The following is an 18912-nucleotide window of genomic DNA, read 5'->3' as shown; positions in this document are numbered from 1 at the left end:
TTACCCAGAAGTTGGCTTCCTGTTCTCCCTCCTTCCCTACTGTTTGGGCCCATGTAACAAGACCAGAAGCATGTGTGGGGGGTTGACAACATATGCCAACCAGGTTCAAATGAAAAGGATGCCCTGAATGTTGTGGTCAAAAGAGGCATCTTTTCTTGAGGAAACATTTAAAACATTTAAAGAGTAATACTTGCAGAATGCTTGCTGGGTTTGCTACGTGCTTGCTCTACGCATTTCTGATAGGAGCGGCTCATTGAAGAATCACTCATGCAGTCTGTGTTGAACGCACACGTCTTTGAAGCTAGTTAGGAAATGAATATCCAAAAACAATCCATCCATCTATCTAGAGTTGCTGTCTTGTCAAGAGGAAGGTCTCCATGACTTAACAAATTGCCAAAGGCCTGAAGGTTTAGTTCTAGCATACCAACCTTTGAAGGCCCGAGAAACATCCAGCTTATTACATGTTTTTTATGCTGAGGAAGCATGAGATCTTGGATGGAAAACTATACGTATAATTCAGATAACCATGTTTTGCTTATGGAAAATGTTTTTAAAGACACTTCTTGTAGCTCAGATATCTTTATGGCTGAAGAGATTTCAATAGTAAAGCAGATTTCTAGGTTAAAATAACTAAATCGCAAGAAGTCATAGCTCAAATGATTTGTGCATATGAGATTTCAATTTCAGTGATGTGATGTGAGAATCTCTAATGAGAGGATACATATGAAGTATTTCATTGACCGATCCGCCCGCATTAGCCGAATTATATTTCCAGACAGGCCACCTTTACCGAATGATGGCCTGCTGGGAAAGATTGTATGTGCTCAACAAACATGCAGGAAACGGTGGCAGGTTGACCAAAAACTTAAATAGAGTGGTGGGGATGAGGTCAGGGGAAAGGTTTAGGAAGCTGGGCGTGGGATGGGGGATTTGGGAGTTAGGGGTTGAGGCTGATTTGCAGAAGAGAAGAGAAGGGGCCTGGCATGAGTGTGCATTGTGGTGGGTGTCCCCCGCACAACACGAGGGAGAAGAGTGGGTTGAGGCAGCAGAGGAGGGCCCAGGCGTTAGAGCAGGTTCTCCCACATTAGAGAAGGGTAAGGAGTAGTTGTATGTCGGCCAATTTTGTTTTCCCACAGCACTAAAGCCGGGCATAGGCAATGTCAAAAGTGGCCTGTGGTAATACATCGATCCTTGTTGAAATATTCTAAATTTCTTCTTCTTTAGCTAAAGTAGCTTATGGAGTACTGAGTTATATTGCAATAGCTCAAAGATAATACATGAATCAATAAGAATTCCTTTGTTGTCAGGCATGTAATGCAAGGCATAACATTTACGGGGGTTGCATGAGGAGGAATAATTATGTTCCAAAGCCCAAGAGTGATATTTTACATTTTTGCTTTCATATTGCTTGAGGGTATATTCTTTCCTTGCTGTGCTCATAACAGTAAGATGGGCACAAACCTGCTTCTCAAGAGCAGACTGCGGGCCCAATTTGAGCAATGGGTGGGAGGGCAGGAGAGTGCACCCCGTCTGTTTAGAAGGGAGATCTGCAATCTCATGAGAAATAATAGAATTTCTAATCTCATGAGTTGAAACCACCAGGATCCATGACAAATTCATCAATGTGTTGAACTTCTGATGAGTTTTCAAAGGTATCAGTTGAATTACCCAATCTAAAGGCAAAGCGTCTCCAAAGAAATGAGCTTGCGGTCTAGATGGGATGCACAAAGATGACCAGGTGGGATCTGGCAAGTAGAAAATAAATGTATATGAGAGCGACCTCAATGGGTGAAGATCAGGCAGACTATCAAATGGTTGACTGCCCATTGCTGTGATAAAGCTTGCTCATAGTATACCCATAACATTGCTTTTGCCATCCAGATATGCAGCCTCAATCCCCAGCTGATTTTGAAGTGCCCAGTCCAAGTTCTCAATTTCTAAGTAATAGAGCAAATGTGAATGCAGTATTTCTTGTTGGTAAAGCATTGCAGTCATGTCTGTGATGACTTGCATGACTTACCACCAGAGTGGAAGAACAAATACTTTAGCTGTAGGAAAAATGTCTTTCAAAGACTATGGGCCTCATTACGAGGTTGGAGGCAGCCATGGCGCTATTAGCGCCATGGCTGCCTCCAAAACCTTACTGTCTCCGCCCTGGTGAATGGAGCAATTACCGTTCCATTCCAAGGTTGGCGGGACTGGTAATTCCCCATTTACCAGGGCCCTTCCTCATTCCCATTTGAGCCCCCATAGGGCTCAATGGGAATGGGGAAGGCGCTAATAACGGTACCGCAAATTGCGGTACCGTTATTAGCTCTAAAGTCCCTTTGCGGGTCCTGTCCTTAACGCCTGGAAAAACCAGGTTAAAAGATGGGCAGCCTACGGGATGTCGAAGGCTGATTCCTCGCACGCGGCCGCTGAATGTGACTAGGGCGATAGTGATAACTCGGCCTCCATAATGGAGGTTGTTGACCCCCCACCGGAGCGCTCTCGCTCCGTGGCGTCTGTCCCCGTCCCCAACAGGCACGGCTCCGGCCCTGCTTTTGGGGATGTAGAGCCCGGTGACGCTGACGGACACAGACAAGTCACTATGCACACAACCCACGGCCTTTCTTCGAGTATGTCGAAAAGGCCTCTGCACCAACAGATGCCGACACAGCCGGCTGCCTCCACCGAACCTAAGGGTCGGCAGCCCTCCCCGGTTCCATGTAATGTCGCCACAAAAATCTCGCCATGCAAAAATATCGCTGAAAAATGGCCGTTTTTTGTGGTGACATTATTGCATGGAACATGCAGGGGACACCCCGCAACCCCCAAACTTTTTTTTTGAACATTTTTTTCCCCCCTGTCCCCATGTATATGGTCACCTAAATAGTATCGCCACAACATTTTCCTGGTGATATTATTTACGGCGACCATATATATGGCGATATTATTACCTGATACCACCTCCGCGCAGCCGCATGCTCGCCTAGCGACTGGGCCGTCGAGTACAAAGGGCGCTACGACTAAAGCATCATCCGTCGAAAGGCCTCGGAAGAAGGCGTCCGTCGACGGCAAGGTTCCGGCTCTGCCGAAAACTACTCACGACCAGCCCTCGGATGAGAGGATGGTCGTTGAAAGCATAGCAAGGATAGTCTCCCAAGACTCTCAAACAGCTGGTGAAGGAGTCAGAAGGTCAAGGAGACGCTGAGACCTAGCGAAGGTGCGACGGGAACGCCGGAACCTTCCCCTAGATCGAAGGAGAGACCCAGAATTACTTCTCCACCGTCGGACCCACGGGAAGGCTTCTCGGAGGGTGACAGAGGGATGTCCTCCAATTTATGGGAGAGATCTCGACGCCTAGAGGCGGAGGAGCAAGCCTTTGCACCACTAGACCGTTCTGGGTCTTCCCACTGGACTAGGGAGAGATTTGAATCCTGTATGAACAGGCTGGATAGGTTTGTGTGCACTACTGAGCACACTACACCTAAAAGGCCAAGGGAGGTATTCCCGCAAGACCCTATAGCCAATGTCCCAAGACTTTTTGACCCCCATGAGAAAGGACTAGACACATATGACCTCACTGAATAGGATCCCCACTGTCAGGAAGAGGATGAATTCATAAATACAGAGGATTTACAAGGCCCTGTAGGGGACTTTGAAGAAGACCTCGACATGTGTGAGCCACAGCCTTGGCAGTCCCCAGGGGCATCAATGGACCCTGATGCTTTGGATTTGGCCTCTCCACAGACTACGCCTGTCAGAGATCCTTCGCCTGTGGACGATCAACCCACATTTAATGCCATGCTACGCAAGGCGGCTGCACACTTTCAAATCGATACAGGGGAGACTACCCCAGAAGTCGATTTTGTTGAAAGAATAATCAAAGAAAAGCCACCTGCTAGCCAAGCCATACCACTCCTCGCCTTCATCAAGAGGCGCCTCATTCCCTCTTTATCTACACCAGCCTTAGTCGGTGTTAACCCACGGGTCGAAGTTTTTTAGCCCCTCACCCTCAGATCCCTTATATATTAGGGGTTATTCCGTACCAGATTCTCTGGTGGTGACCACCACAGGAAAAAGGGGCAGGGGTTCCTCTGTCCACCAGTGAAGCTCCTCCCGATAAAGAGGGGAAAAAGCTTTATGCTCTAGGGAAGAGGATTACATCATCGGCAGCATTCGCCACGCTTATTGCCAACAATATCACTTTGTTGGCTAGTTACGCCGATGCCCAATGGGGCCTGTTGCGCGAAGGTCTACAAGAAGTCCCTGAGCCTCTTCGCACCCGCTTATTGGCCACCGTTACAGAAGGCACTCAAGTGAATCAAAGCATTATCAAGAATACTTTGGATGCTGCGGAAACGGCTCGTCGTTCCTTGGTCCAGGGTGTACTCCTTAAGACATTCATGGCTTAGAAACTCAGGCATCCCTCATTAACAAACCCCTTGAGGACTCCAACTTCTTTGGAAAGGCGGTTGATGACGCACTGGAAACAGCAAAGAAGGAGCATGAAACATTAAAAACTCTAGACCAAATCACGAGACCCCCCCCCCCTCAATAAGCGCAGATATGGGAGTAGGCGCTTTTTTCGTGGCCAACGACAAACTCAACAATAGTACACCTCAGCCAGCAACTGGTCCTCCTCTCAGGGAACCAGTGGTTTCAACACGCTCAAAGAGGCCAACGTCGTGGCAAAGGAAGAGGTCGGGGCCCTACTCCTAGAGGCTCCCCGGCCACCGCCACTAAATGACCCGAGAATTCGGGTCCCCTCCCATGCATCCACGGTTTGGGGCCGGTTAACATCATTTCTCCAGGCATGGAAGGGGATTACCACAGACCGTTGGGTATTGTCAACTATAGCCCACGGTTATTGTATAGAGGTCAGCCGGTCTCAGACATTCAGACCTCCAAAGGGAAGACGTCTCATCAGAACACCTTCTCATCCTTCTTCAGGAAGTGGAAGCACTGCTACAAAAAGGAGCCATAGAGGTTGTGCCTCTGTCACAGGTAAAGGAGAGTATTTTTTCAGTGTACTTCCTTGTACCCAAAAAGGATCTAACCATGCGCCCTGTATCCGATCTGTGCCCAGCGAACAAATTTGTAAAATCTCAAAAATTTCGAATGGTGACTTTACAGGAGTAATCTCCCTGCTAACACAAAAGGATTACATGGCAACACTGGACATGAAGGATGCATACTTTCATATTTCAATGTTGCCAGCGCACAGGAAATACCTCAGGTTCATGATAGAAAGCAAACACTATCAGTTCAAAGTGCTACCCTTCGGCATAGCTTCAGCACCAAGGGTGTTCATGAAGGTTCTGACAGTGGCAGCAGCACATCTGCGCAGGTTGTCCATTCCAGTTTATCCTTACCTCGACGACTGGCTCATAACAGGGGATTCTTACGAAACCTGCCTCTCAAATACCCAAAAGACTATAGACCTCCTGTTCCACCTGGGCTTCTCCAACGAGAAGAGGTCCAGTCTAGACCCCAGCCAAATCAAACAATTCCTGGGGGCTCTAATTCGAACAAGGGACGGCCTCGTCTTCCCCTACAACGAGAGGGTCCAAAACAGGCTGTTCCAGATCCCTCAATATGTAGTCGGTCGAGAGGTAACGGTACGCAAAGCCATGCGGTTGCTAAGAATGAGGGCGTCATGTATTTACTTGGTTCATCGCGCGCGCCTAGGTATGGGTCCAATGGAAGAGTGGCTCAACAGCCAGTGGTGTCTGGCCAGCAGACAATGGGACGATCTAGTGGTTGTCTCGCAAGTCCTGGTTCTCTCGCTGCGGTGGTGGTCGAGGGAGAACCTTGTGAAGGGGAAGTCCTTCACCACCCCTGCAGTGGAAGCCACTCTAACCACAGACGCATCCCTCACAGGATAGGGGGGGGGGGGCTCAACTGTCCCATCAGACTGCACACAGAGTGTGGTTGTCAAGTGTGGCGTCCAAACATATAAATCTACTGGAATTGTTGGCGGTCTTCAAAGCACTAAAGGCCTTCCAGGCACATCTGCAAATTTTGACAGTACTGATCCTCATGGACAGCACCACGGCCATGTACTACCTGAACAAACAGGGGGGACATTCTCCAGGACTGTCCAAACTGTCCCAAAACATCTGGAAGTGGGCTCTCAAACACAACATATTCCTGTTAGCACAACATGTACCAGGGGAACTCAATCTTCTGGCAGAAGGACTCAGCAAAAACTTCCCCCTACCCGCAGAGTACGAAGGGCGCTTACACTGAGACATCGTCTCCAACGTGTTCGCACAATGGGGTCTGCCAGAGATCGACTTGTTTGCAACTCTGGAGAACGCCCAATGTCAAGATTACGCCTCCAGGTACCCCCAAAACAGCTCCAAGGGAAACAGTCTCTGGATAACATGGTCAGGGAAATTTGTTTACACTTTTCCCCAACTCCCCTTCTGAACAAAATAGTGCACAAAATGCACCAGGAACCAGTCATGATGATACTGGTGGCTCCTATGTGGGCCCGCCAACCCTGGTTCGCTCGTCTGATGGAGATGTCGCTATCTCCTCCGGTGAAACTACCATGCCCGTACAACATGTTGTCACAGGACAAGGGCCTGACGTTTCACCCATGCCCGCAGACCCTGAATTTGGCAGCCTGGCTCCTGAGATCATAGAATGTGGACATTTACAGCTCCCTCAGAGATGCATGGACATTCTCAGAGAGGCACGAAAACCGAGCACTCGTTACTGCTACTCCAGTAAGTGGAAACTGTTTGTCATCTGGTGTAACTCAAGGAGCATCAACCCTGTTGTTCTCCCATTCATATTGTCCTATACCTGACTCACTTACTGGACTCGGGTCTAGTCTTTAATTCCATTAAAGTTCACCTAGCCGCACTCTCCGCCTACACTACGTCACAACATAAGGTGTCATGGTGGAAAGTTCCAGTTATTAAAGCTTTTAAGGAAGGAGTGAAAAGGATTCACCCTCCTATTTCTTACCCTGCTCCCGGATGGGACCTGAATGGCGTGTTAACCAGGTTTATGGGCCCCCCTTTCGAGCCCGTGCATAAAGCAAGCCTTAAAGATCTCACTCTTAAGACCGCTTTCTTAATAGCTATCACCTCCATCAGGAGTGTGAGTAAACTACAAGCGCTCTCTATCTTAGACCCCTTGGTAACAGTTCACAAGGATAAGGTGGTTCTACGCACACACCCAAGGTTTGCACCGAAATTCATTTCAAAGTTTCATGTCAACCAATCTATAGAACTACCAACGTTCTTCCAAAACCCCTCAAACGTGGGGGAGAAGAGCCTGTACACACTTGAGGTGCGCTGAGCGGTCATGTTTTATGTGGAAAGAACTCGTCCACTAAGAAAGACTAATCAGTTCTTTGTCTCAGTGGCGGCAGGAAGAGAAGGAGATGCAGGTTCCAAATCCACTATCTCTAGATGGATTGTCCAGTGCATCACTCTCTGTTACACTCTTGCTAAGAGAGAACTGCCCTTCAAGCCTAGAGCACACTCTACTTGAGGCACTGGGGCATCCATAGCATTCATTGCAAATGTTCCCCTTGAGTCCATCTGCAAAGCGGCAACCTGGAGTTCTGTACACACCTTTACAAAACACTATTGTCTAGATGCTCATTCTAGATCTGATTCCCAGGTGGGACAAGCAGTACTAAGACATCTTTTCTCTACTGTTCCTTCTCACAACCCACCTCCAACTCCGGGTACTGCTCGCTAGTCTATGCACCGCATGTGATTCTGAGCAGATTAACAAACATCAGAAGACATGCATTACTTACCGTAAAAGCATTTCTGATGGTTGTATCTGCTTAGATTCACATGTGTCCACCCTTCCTCCCCACTTGGATGGAAGGAACATAAACGTCTTATTACTTTCTCTTTTCTGTACTCACTCACGTTAGTCATAAGGCTCCCTCATGGCAGAAAAAATACAATCAGAGGGACCTCGACGTGTGAGGGATTTTGGGTACACTACACGTCACTATAGGGATAGTGTTACAGACACGCCTATGCCGACGTCCCTTTTCGACTTTTGAAAAACAAGATGCAATACTCTGCGGCGACCACTGGATGTCGGACTATATGCACAGCATGTGAATCTAAGCAGATACAACCATCAGAAATGCTTTTACGGTAAGTAATGCATGTTGTATAAGAGCAGTGGGGGGGGAGAGGAAAACTGGACGAACCTACTATGCCTTGTGAGCATTCAGAACATGCAAGTGCAGCAAGGAAGAAGGCAGGGCATCAATGCTGTGGAGTCTGAGCTCAGGGGTGAGCAATAGATGAAGTGTTAGGAATGTTGAGTGCTACACGGTGTGGAGCCGCGAGGTGTGTAAGTGCGAGCCACCAGGGTGGAGGGTGTAAGTGCAAGTGCAGATAGACATGTGCTGGGCCATTTGGGTGCGGGAGGTCAGGGCCCCGAGGATGCATAAGGGCCCAGGACACCACAATTGCAGCAACTGTGGGATTAGCAGGAGAGAGAAGAAGGAAAGGAAGAGGTAAAGAGGAGAGTCTTAAGGAGCTTCTGGAATTTAAGAAGATCCTGCTCAAGGTGCAGAGGAAGGGTGAGGCTATTCCATAGGAGGGAGCCAGCTGAGGAAAGCAAACCACCACCTGCCCTCTGTTTAGCAAAACACTTTACACACAGAGTTAGAGCCAGAGGAGTGTAGTGGTCTAGTGGGGGAGTATTTAGTAAGATAGAGTTGAAGATAGTAGACCACCTTGTGGATGATGCAGACGGATTTGAATTTAATCCGTGCAGCAACCAGGAGCCAGTGAAGACTTTTTCATGCAGGAAAGATGTGGTCCCTGGGCTTAAGGCCAAGGATAAGTCTCACTGCCCTATTCTGGATTAGCTGGAGAGGTCACAGAGTGGAAGATGGTAGATTCAGGAGGAGGCTATTGCAATAGTTGAGCTTCGAGAGAGCCAGGGCTTCGGTCACATTGAGCCTCTGGGGGAAAGTGAGAAAAGGGAGAATTCCTTTGAGAAGAAAGAGCTGAAAGTGGGACTTCTTGTCAATGTCCTCAGTGTGAGGGAGGAAGGAGAGAGAGGAGTCGAAGATGACTCCAAGGTTTCTGGCTTCAGGAGAGGGCGCAGGGGGAGTGCCCAAAGAGGAAGGCCAGAGTGAAGGGAAGAAGGAGGGAGCAGGGGTCCCGATGGGAAGAATCTCAGTTTTACAGGCGTTGATGCAGAGATCCTTCGCAGTGCACTGGGACTAGATGGGAGATAGGCAGTCAGGGATGATTGAGGGTGCAAGAGGGTTTGAAAAAGAGCTGTCAAAAAGAACTGTGTGTCACCTGCGTAACACTGGAAGTTGGAAGAGAAGGCGGCGATGAGGCATGTAAGCAGAGCAGGGTAGATGTTGAAGAGCCAAGGGGAGAGGATGGAACCCTGGGAGACGCCACAGTTGCGGTGCCCATTCCTAGATACCAAGGATATCGTGGAGCCTTTTTATGAGGATTGAATGGTTGACTGTGTCAAAGGCAGAGGAGAGATTGAGAAGGATAAGAGCAGCTGGGGAGTTGAGTCCAGAGATGCGAGCAGTTCTTCATGGGTGTTCAGAAGAGCAGTTTCCATGCCTCTGGATGCTCGGAATCCAGATTGATGGTCGGGGAGTTCAGTGTGTGAGTTGAGTTGGGGGAAAAAGTTTCCCCAGGTAGGGGGTGATGGAAATGGGACCGTAGTTGGCTGGGCAGGTAGGATCTGATGAGGGTTCCTCAGTCATACTCGGCAGAGTTTTTTTGCGACCAATGCATGCAGCATTTTGAATGGAGCCCCTTTCAAGTACATTGTGTTCTTGGTACACCTCTGGATGAACTGAATGAGTATGCGTTATTGTAATGTTCTTTAACCTAGCTATCTGTGTCTGATTCCACTTCATAAGATGCCGCTGTAAAGGTCTAATTTTTGTCATGTTGGTGGCACTGCATGAATAGAAAAAGCCATGTGGCCCAAAAATCACTGACCCCAGCAACTATGGTCGAGGAATGTTTTGACAAATTAGTGAGCCATTGAATGTTTCAGACTGTGCAGAAGAGGAAAGCCGCCTCCCACTTTTCTCTCATGCAGAAGGGCTCCAATAAGCAGAATTATCACCACCATAACCAATACCTGCTTTGGTTGGTTCACTGAAAATCCAAAGCCTGCTAAGGCGTTGCACACATTCTGAAGACTTTGCAGTTGCTCATCAGGAGGTTGGTCCACAATCAACCAGTCGTCCAGATATGGATACATTCGAACACACTGCTGGCAAAGATGTGCTATCACCACAAGAAGGAAGATCGTAAAAATCCACATTTCCATGATCTGGGCAAAAGGTAGACATTTTAATTGGTAAAGAACATCATCTGTTGCAAACCATAGAAAGGTCCTGTGTTTTTCCATAATGGGCATGTGGAAATATGTAAGCACTTCCAGATATCCAACTGCACGTTTCCACAATCTGCTCAAAGGTCCCCATGTGGGAGTTATCCAAGTTTAGAAATTGGAGCCAGAGCACCTTAAGTTCCGGAAACTCCTCAAGCCCTTCCTCTTCTCTTCCTCCTTCTCGTTCCCGCTGCCCTGCTAACCTCTGTTCTTTTTCTCTCCATCTTCCTTCCTTCCTCCTTCTCCTCCCTAACTCCGTTTAGTTTTTGCTGACTGGTTGCCTGGTTCACCCCCAGAGCCTTACAGGTCCTGGGCTCTCCCGCCAGTCTTTTGCACTTGCCTCTGGGCCGCTGCACTATGTTCAGCATTACTGCACTTTCAGCTTACGCTCCATGAGCGGGGCAACCTCTCTGCATTTAACCCAGGGCCCTACTGGACTGGATGCGTTTGGTCCCCCCGCCCCCCGAGCCCCCTTCCTCGCACCTTCGCCTGTACGCATGCATGACCTAAATGTACTAGGATTAGTAAATTTGTCTTGTCTGCCCTGTACTCCTCCCCCCCCCCCTTTTTTTTTTTTTTTTTTTTTTTTGTCCCCCATCCCTAGCTTCGTCTCAACTGTAACACTTCATGCACTTGCACTAGGAGAAATGCCGTCCGGCCTAGTATGCTAGTTTTTCTGTGAGATCATTCAGAAACTTCAAGCCCTAAGAATGATTACTGTACTTCCTTGTGCCCTTCCCGCCTTGAAGCGCTTTGAAGCACTCCGCCTGTGTATAAGCGCTGTATAAATAAACAATTACAATTGAGATCTCAAAGATTCAGAATAGGTCCTCCACCTCAACTTCTTTAGACAATTAGAAAATGCTGGGAATAAATCACTAGGCTAATTGACGATCCAGTATTAGCTATATCGAATTGAGTTGGAGAGTTCTGTGGAACTCCTCAAGACAGATTCGGGTATTTTGGAGCAGACGATGGAGTCACTGGGAGGAAAACTTTAAAGCAAGACTCATTGGTTAGTTGTTTGAACTTGTTGTGAAATTACGGGACTCTGCCTCTGACAGTGCATGAATGCTCCTGAGAAATGGTGCTGACATCCATTGAAAGTCAAACCTCTGTTTGGTCTTGCACAAGGGTAAGTTTAGGTTGGGAAGAGAGCATTACCTTTTTTGTTGTTTTTGTTTGTGCTGTTAGACTGTATGTTTGATTTTGGCTTTTGGCTAGCTATGAAAGTTATAAAAGCCTTGCACTACTTGTTTTAAAACACCCACGTTGCTCTCCTCTCACAGCATACGCCATGCTACAGCCTTACTGGTATAGTCCAAAAAACATAATGAATTAGGGTGTTGCAATTGATGAAGCATTTGTAGGGGATGGGGTGCCACATGAAGGGACATGTTATGAAGTAGACCTTGGTTAATAAGTAGATAGACCACACTCTGTCATTTGTTTTTTGAGCTTGCATGTGGTACAGGCAACTCACACCCTGTTTTGAACAAGTGAGAATGAAGACTAAGCGTACCGGCATCAGCATTCTTTGATTTAATGAGTCCTGAAGCTCGCCAAATCATCATGCATTATTGCATGCTATGCACCACATATGTGCCAAGTATGTGCACGTTCATTTTACACCCAACAGTATAGCACTTCATAAAATATAAAGAATTGTAAAATACCCGTCAAAACGATTTTATTCAAATATTTTATGATTCTTCTCCTTCCATCATGTGGATGTCTTTTTGCGTAACTACATGGCCACATCCTGTTGTGATATGATGTGACAGAAATTGCTTACTTTGTTTTTCAACAACTCATGCCACTGTTGTAAATGGTTAACCTCTGTATATTTCATCCCTCTAGGGCTTGTACTCCAGTGTCATTTGCCCGGGCTTGGTGATGACAAATCTGACTTATGGCATATTACCGTCTTTCTTCTGGTCAATAATTATGCCCATTATGCTCCTGGTAAGTAATACATTTCCATGGCTCCCTTATCTGTGTGTTGTTTGACCTATCATTGTAAATGTGAACCAATATCAGTGAAGTGGGCAATTGTTGAAAATGTTTCAATTAAGACTGCAGGCATGAGGCGTTCAGGAAGCGTTCTTATCAGAGACCAGTAGTGTGCTATTTGAGGTGGCTTGCTGAACATTTAACAAAGAACTGGTAAGTGGGCGGCAATAAAAATTAAGTAATTTAAGTTCCAGGTGAATGCATTGTCCAGGTCAAAAAAGGGTTAAGAAATCCAGTTTTTCCAATAGTACAAGGTCTGCTATATCTGTAGCATGGGCTACCATGGAGTGTGCGTTTATAAGGGCGCCTCTAATAAGGGGGGTGGAGGTCTTGGTCGGGGTTAGCAAGGTGGTCCGATTGTCAAGATTGTGATTGTCCTGGATGTTAAATGTGTTGTGTGTGGGTCTGTGTGTGGGCAGTAGGGTAGGTATGTCTATGTGCTCAGGTGAACTATGGTTGCTAAGTTTGGTGTGGGGGGAGTCGCTAGCACGGAGTTTGAATATTTTGGGTAGCCTGGCACGTAATCTGAGATTTCTAATGGAAGGACTACAGGGGGTAGTCATGTTGGGGAGTGTAGAGGAATGGGAACATGGTGAGGGTGGATGCCGATACGCCATGAGGTACGACCGTAGGGTATCTTTGGAGGCAGATGTGAAGATTGGGCCTGCGTGACTAGTTGAGAAGATGAGGTGGAGAATTACTCTCAATAAAGCTGAGCGAATACCTGGAATATACATTATATGAATGATTACTGTTTCCTGGTAGTTTGTGGAATGGGAGGCAGGCTTCACTAGCAGATGTAAGCAGACAGATTAAATCTCCTCAATATAGTGAATCAAGGTAAGTAGTTAAGTATATATCTAGCGGTTCAGAACATCAGAGAGCAATGGCAGTTCAATATTGGTGCAATAGAGCATTAACAAGCAAGACAGCTTAGTGGGGGTGCTTCAGGGCAACAGCAAACACACACGCAGGTCAGTTTTGGTGCTTCAAGGTAACCTCAAACAGAGACGGTTCAGAACTGGCGCATTAGCATATCGTCAATCAGGGCAATTCATATTTAACGTTTTCACTCATCAATAAGCAAGTGGATCCTTTCAGTTATAGATTTACAATATATAGCTTTACAATAGATGGCGTAGGTCGGCAGAAGCCTGTTGCTCGGTAGGAACGAGTGCGAGTAAGCAGAGGCTAGATGAGTTCACAGTGGCACCTCAGTTATACGCAAAGGGCTTTGATGTGAGTAATCGTGCAAGCATACAAAGCCGTGGTGCATATCAACACAATTCAAGTAAGTGGACAATGATACATTGGTTGTTGTAGTAATATTTGCAATGCGTACCAACAGGCATGCACAGGCGCTAAGACTAAAGGTGATAGTCAAACCATTGACTGGAGTAGCGGCTGGGGGTTGTAGGCCACTGAGGTGGCTAGGTGCAGCAATCAGATGCTGGGCAGAGAGGAGGGGACAGGATGCATCTCTCACTTGGTGGTTAGAAATAGGGGGGTGCAACAGTCAGTTAGTGGCCAATTAATATGCTAGGTGCGAAGATCACTTGGTAGTCAAGAGGCAGGCTAAATGCAATAAACACATGGGCAAAATAGGCTAAATGCAGTAATCACTTAGCTGGTAAGAGAATAAACTAGCAGCGACAGACAATGGGCATTAATAGTCTAAATGCAATAGTCCCTTAATGGGCAAACGTGTGATCGGAGCAGCAGGCAGTACTCTGGCATTGTGCTATTATACGCATTACAGAGCAATGTACATTACAAGTGCGAAGCAGTGTACGGAGTTCAGGTGCAGTGGAGGCAGAACTGCAGAAGTTCGAATCCCTTACGAGTGCATGTGTTGTGTAGTGTTGGTGAGTCAGGATCAGGAAGAGAAGTGGGGGAGCAAGCATATGTTCATAGGCAAACTGTACCTTAGACGAGTTCTTATGTTGCATGTGGCTCCGCGAGTGGCGTGAGATCTGGAGGTAGCTGGTCGAAGTGTTAGCGCTAAGGTCGCACGTGGGGGGGTTTGCAGGCACGGCCTGCCGCGGACTGCCGCAGACGGGCCCTATGAGCGGCCCTTAGGGAGTTAGGCCTGGCTTCCGTCTGATGGTGACGTCGGTCGCTGTAAATAGGGCTGGCGCACCAATAGAGGCAGGGGGCAGTGCCGGATGCAAAAGCCTCTTAGGTATGTGCGTTGATGGCATCAACCATCTTAGATTTTTGCACGAGATTCAAAAGTGAAGCGAGGTGAAATGAAATGCTGTGCAAGTACACGACTGCCAGTGATTCTGGCAGAGCAGCTGTAGATGAACTCACTGGACAGAGGGTCGCTGTGCAGATAATGCAACAGTGGCTCCATGCAGCCGCAGGCCCAGCCCTCGTGGTAGCCATCCCGAAAGATTGCCCTATCCCCAGAGCAGACAGAACTGAAACTAGAGGCGGGGGGCCTCGCAATTATTGCCAAAACTCTCCTAAACATGAGACTTGCCCCCTCAGACAAGTCCAATTCCTGCAAATCGCTAATTGCCAAAATGCCCACGGTTAACTCACAAACCCTCACCATTCACCTTCTCTACAGACCTCCAGGCCCCATAGGTTCATTCGGGGAGGACCTTACAACTATCCTCACCAATAACTTAAAAAAACCCTTCCCAGAGCCTTCTTCTAGGTGATTTTAACCTAGGCTTTAAAGACCCCAAAGACCCCCAGGCCACACTTATCGACAATACCTTATCTGAGTTAGGATTTGTCCAAAGAGAGACCCTCCCCACCCACAACAAAGGGAGGACCCTTGGCTGGGTGGTGGACTCTAATTGCTCGGCCTCCATCACAGACCTCTCCCCACAGCCCTGGTCTGACCACCATCTCATCTCCTTCTCCCTTAAGACCTTAACCCCGACCATCACCAACAACTCACTAGCCCCAGCTACACCCACGAGAAATAAGAGAAATATTGCAGCTGAAAAACTCATCCCCCCTTATCATCCCGACTCTGAACTCTCACAGAAAGTTCTAACCCCCATACCCTGGTAGATGAATACAACAAAATCATGACATCAGCTTTAGACTCCATCACTCTGCTGACACTCAGAAAAAGCAAGCCTAAAAGGCACCTGAATTCTTGGTTCTCACTTTACCTAAAATCTCTCGAAAAACGCAAAAGTGAACAAGCATGGAGACTATCTCCATCAGACAACAATAAGTAGAACCTCAACAAAATGACCACCCTCTACAAAAAATAAATCATACTGGCTAAGCAAGAGACCTATAATTTAAGAATATCGCAAGCTAACTCCAGTATAAAATAATTGTTTACTATCCTTAAAGAGCTGTAAAATCCCATCCAAGTCCCAGATTCATGTGCAAAAGATAAACAATGGTGTACCAGCATACAAAATGCCCTCTCCAATAAAGTGGCAGGCCTATAAGTCAAAATTAACAACAAGAAAGAATCCCTTGTCTGCACCATCAGTGCAGCCAACTCCTCCTCCCCTTCCCAAAAACCTATGCCCAAACCCTCCCCTCGCTTCAGCTTTTCCAAAGTATCAACATTAGAGGTTGAAAAAACCATTCTGACCCTTAAACCTTCGAATTACCAGGGTGACCCTTGCCCTGCACAAATCATTAAAGACACTGCCAGAGACCGCTCACCCTTCATTACCAAGCTCATTAACTCTTCCTTATCCTCAGGTACCATCCCCAACAACCTCAAAGAGTCTTGGGTTCTCCCCCTACTCAAAAAAACATCCTTAGACCCCGCAATACCTACAAACTATAGACCCATCACCACCGTCCCCTTCTTGCTTAAAATACTAGATAAGGTAGTCCATCTTTAAATACAACAATACCTAGAAAAAAAACACCTCCTGGGAATCCTGCAGTCGGGATTCAGACCACAACATGGAACTGAGACACTCATCGACCTCAGGGCACATACTCTCAGAGACAATGGGAAGACTGCTCTACTACTTCTACTTGACCTTTCAGCTGCATTTGATTTAGTAGACCACAAAATACTATGCAACCACCTCGACTCGGCAGCCCACTTTTCTCAAGAGGCAATCGGATGGCTTCAATCCTTCCTTAATAACAGGTCCATGCGCGTCTTCTCCACTACAGCATCCGCTGACCCCATCCCCATCACCTGTGGGGTCCCCCAGGGCTCATGCGTCTCCCCCACTCTGTACAATGTGTTCACAAAGCCCCTTTTCGATGGTCTTGGTATCATCTACACCAACTATGCTGATGATACCCAGATCCTCATCCCGCTGATGGTAGATTACCACAAGGATCTGGCCTTGGTGAACAGAGTGTACCTCATCATCCAGGCATGGATGGCCTCTCATAGTCTATGCCATAATGATGACAACAGAGCTCATTATCTTTGGCACTACCATCAATTTGAACAAACTGCATGTCAAATACTCAAGCTTCATCATAGATGGCAACTCGATCAACGTAGCCAAAGAAGTTAAAACACTAGGTTTTTATCTCAACACCACCCTCTCCTTCCACAAACAAGTCAGATCCATGGCCTCCTCCACAGCCTACACCTGCAAATTAATTAGAGCAGCCAAACCCTTCCTCTCTAACCATAGCTGCACCACTTTATCCAGAGCCCTAATCCTATCCAAATTGGATTATTGCAATGCCTTATATGTGGGAGCTAACAAATATGTTACAAACAAAATCCAAATCCTGCAAAATAATGCTCTCAGAGCAGCTCTGGGCATCTCCAAAAAAGAACATAGCTCCAACTCTAGGAGAGCCAACAATTGGCTCACTACAACGGTCAAAATCATTCTGAAGGTTGCCTCACTCACGCACAAATGCCTTAATAATGCAGCCCACAATACCTTGTAGAGAGATTCCAGAGATGCACCCCCAACCGACCTACCAGAACAGCAAACTCTAACCTCCTCACAGTACCTAGATTTAAACGATCCAAAACAGGAGGGAATAGCTTCCAAGTGAAAGCAGCCCAACATTAGAACTCCCTGCCACCCAGCCCAAACCTACCCGCACTTCAGGCGCAATTATGCTCATTGGATAAAGGAAAATGACTGTTAACTTCACCCGCTCTACGCCTCCGCATGCACATTTTGTAAATTGTTGCCCAATGCAGCCTCCTAGTTTTTGTACCTGTACTACCTTTGTATATACCTGTAATTGTTGTACAGCAATGTAACCAAGCTGAGAATATCCTTGTTGCTCATGCGCCCCGATACCCTTGGGTCTGGTGGGCACTTCAAATGAATAAAACAAACAAAGAAACGGGGACCGGTAGATTACAAGTTCCTGGTAGATTTGTAGGCAGATCGCATTGACAGACCTTTTGAATGGTTTAAGGTAATGGGCTTCAGAGAGACAAGGATTGGTCCTGTGATAGTTGTTTAGACAGATAGGTCTGGAAGACTAACCAAATAGAATGAGAAGTAATACTAAGAGGTTGTCTTATCAGAATGAGTAAAGGTGTTTAGAAAAGATCCCCAATAGAGACAGTGGACGTAAAATGAATGCCCAAGTTTAAGACATCTCAAGAATTATGCAGGCAATGTCTTCTGTTGTGGGGGTGAGACAAATGTGTAGAAAGAAATCTGCTTGCACAGCCTTGCTTTTTACATCTATTACTTTCTAAAGCATATATGAATGCAACTTATCCAAATAAGTGGTATTTTGTTTAGAGCTGTGGGAAATTGCCTAGTCTTGCCTATTGTGACCTTCATTTTTTACTATGTGACCTATTATTCATAATACCCACCTGATAGTCTTGCCACCTGGCAGACTTCAGTTGTCTCCTCCCATGCTCATCATTTGGCAGGTGAGAAGCCAAAGATCTGCCTACTTGCTTATTGGGGGGATAGTCTATGCTATTTCTACTTATCGAAAGGCTTTACTATTAAACAGACACACCTGGGGTATGCCTCTTGGCCTTTTCTGGTAGAGCCATCTGACTAGGGTTTTAATGTATGAGACTAGGAAGATTCAACACTTTAAAAATCCATAAATTAAAACATTCTTTAAGTTCTTGTCTAAGAACAAAACACACACCCACCACTAGTGGGCTGTGTTTGCCTGTTTCTGATCAGTCAAAATAAGGTAATCCTTGAACACTACATGAAGTCTGAATGTGCCCTAACAACACTGTTGACCCACCGATATGCTAGCGGTTGAGGGCTAATGACCATGTTGGCCTCTAAACACTAGAATTGCACTCTGTCAGATGCCCCAGGATGATACATTCTGCTGGTTTCTTGCCAGAGACCTGAGATGCAGGATGTAAAACAGTACACTTTTCAGACATACTTATTTGATGAACCTGACTGGGCGTTGAGGTTTGCTCTGCCCCGAGATGCAGTCTTTGTGAATATATGCAGCAGAGTCATTTACCCATCTTGTCCATTTGCCATACTAACCCATTAAAATCAGCAATGACTGGAAGGCCATTAACATCTAATATTGATTCCTTGGCTTCCAATATGGCACTGACAACCCTACCGTCAAATGTTAGGTCTATGGTTTGCTGATTTCGTAATGTTGAAA

The 18912-nt window shown here is 46.7% G+C and overlaps 1 protein-coding gene across 3 annotated transcripts in view; it reads left to right on the top strand.

Moving 5' to 3' along the window:
* HSD17B7 (hydroxysteroid 17-beta dehydrogenase 7) overlaps window positions 1–18912 on the top strand; it is a 340157-nt gene that overhangs the window by 263755 nt on the left and 57490 nt on the right. For all 3 annotated transcript variants that reach the window (XM_069641053.1, XM_069641051.1, XM_069641052.1), the window contains one exon: window positions 12220–12324. In XM_069641053.1, the coding sequence (XP_069497154.1) occupies window positions 12220–12324 (105 nt within the window). The remainder of the gene's footprint in view (window positions 1–12219; window positions 12325–18912) is intronic.

Source organism: Ambystoma mexicanum, chromosome 1q (genome assembly GCF_040938575.1).
Source record: "Ambystoma mexicanum isolate Mex_15411 chromosome 1q, UKY_AmexF1_1, whole genome shotgun sequence".
In the NCBI taxonomy this organism is placed as follows: domain Eukaryota; kingdom Metazoa; phylum Chordata; class Amphibia; order Caudata; family Ambystomatidae; genus Ambystoma; species Ambystoma mexicanum.
The sequence above is the reverse complement of the archived record's forward strand: the minus strand, read 5'-3'. Positions and strand labels throughout refer to the sequence as shown.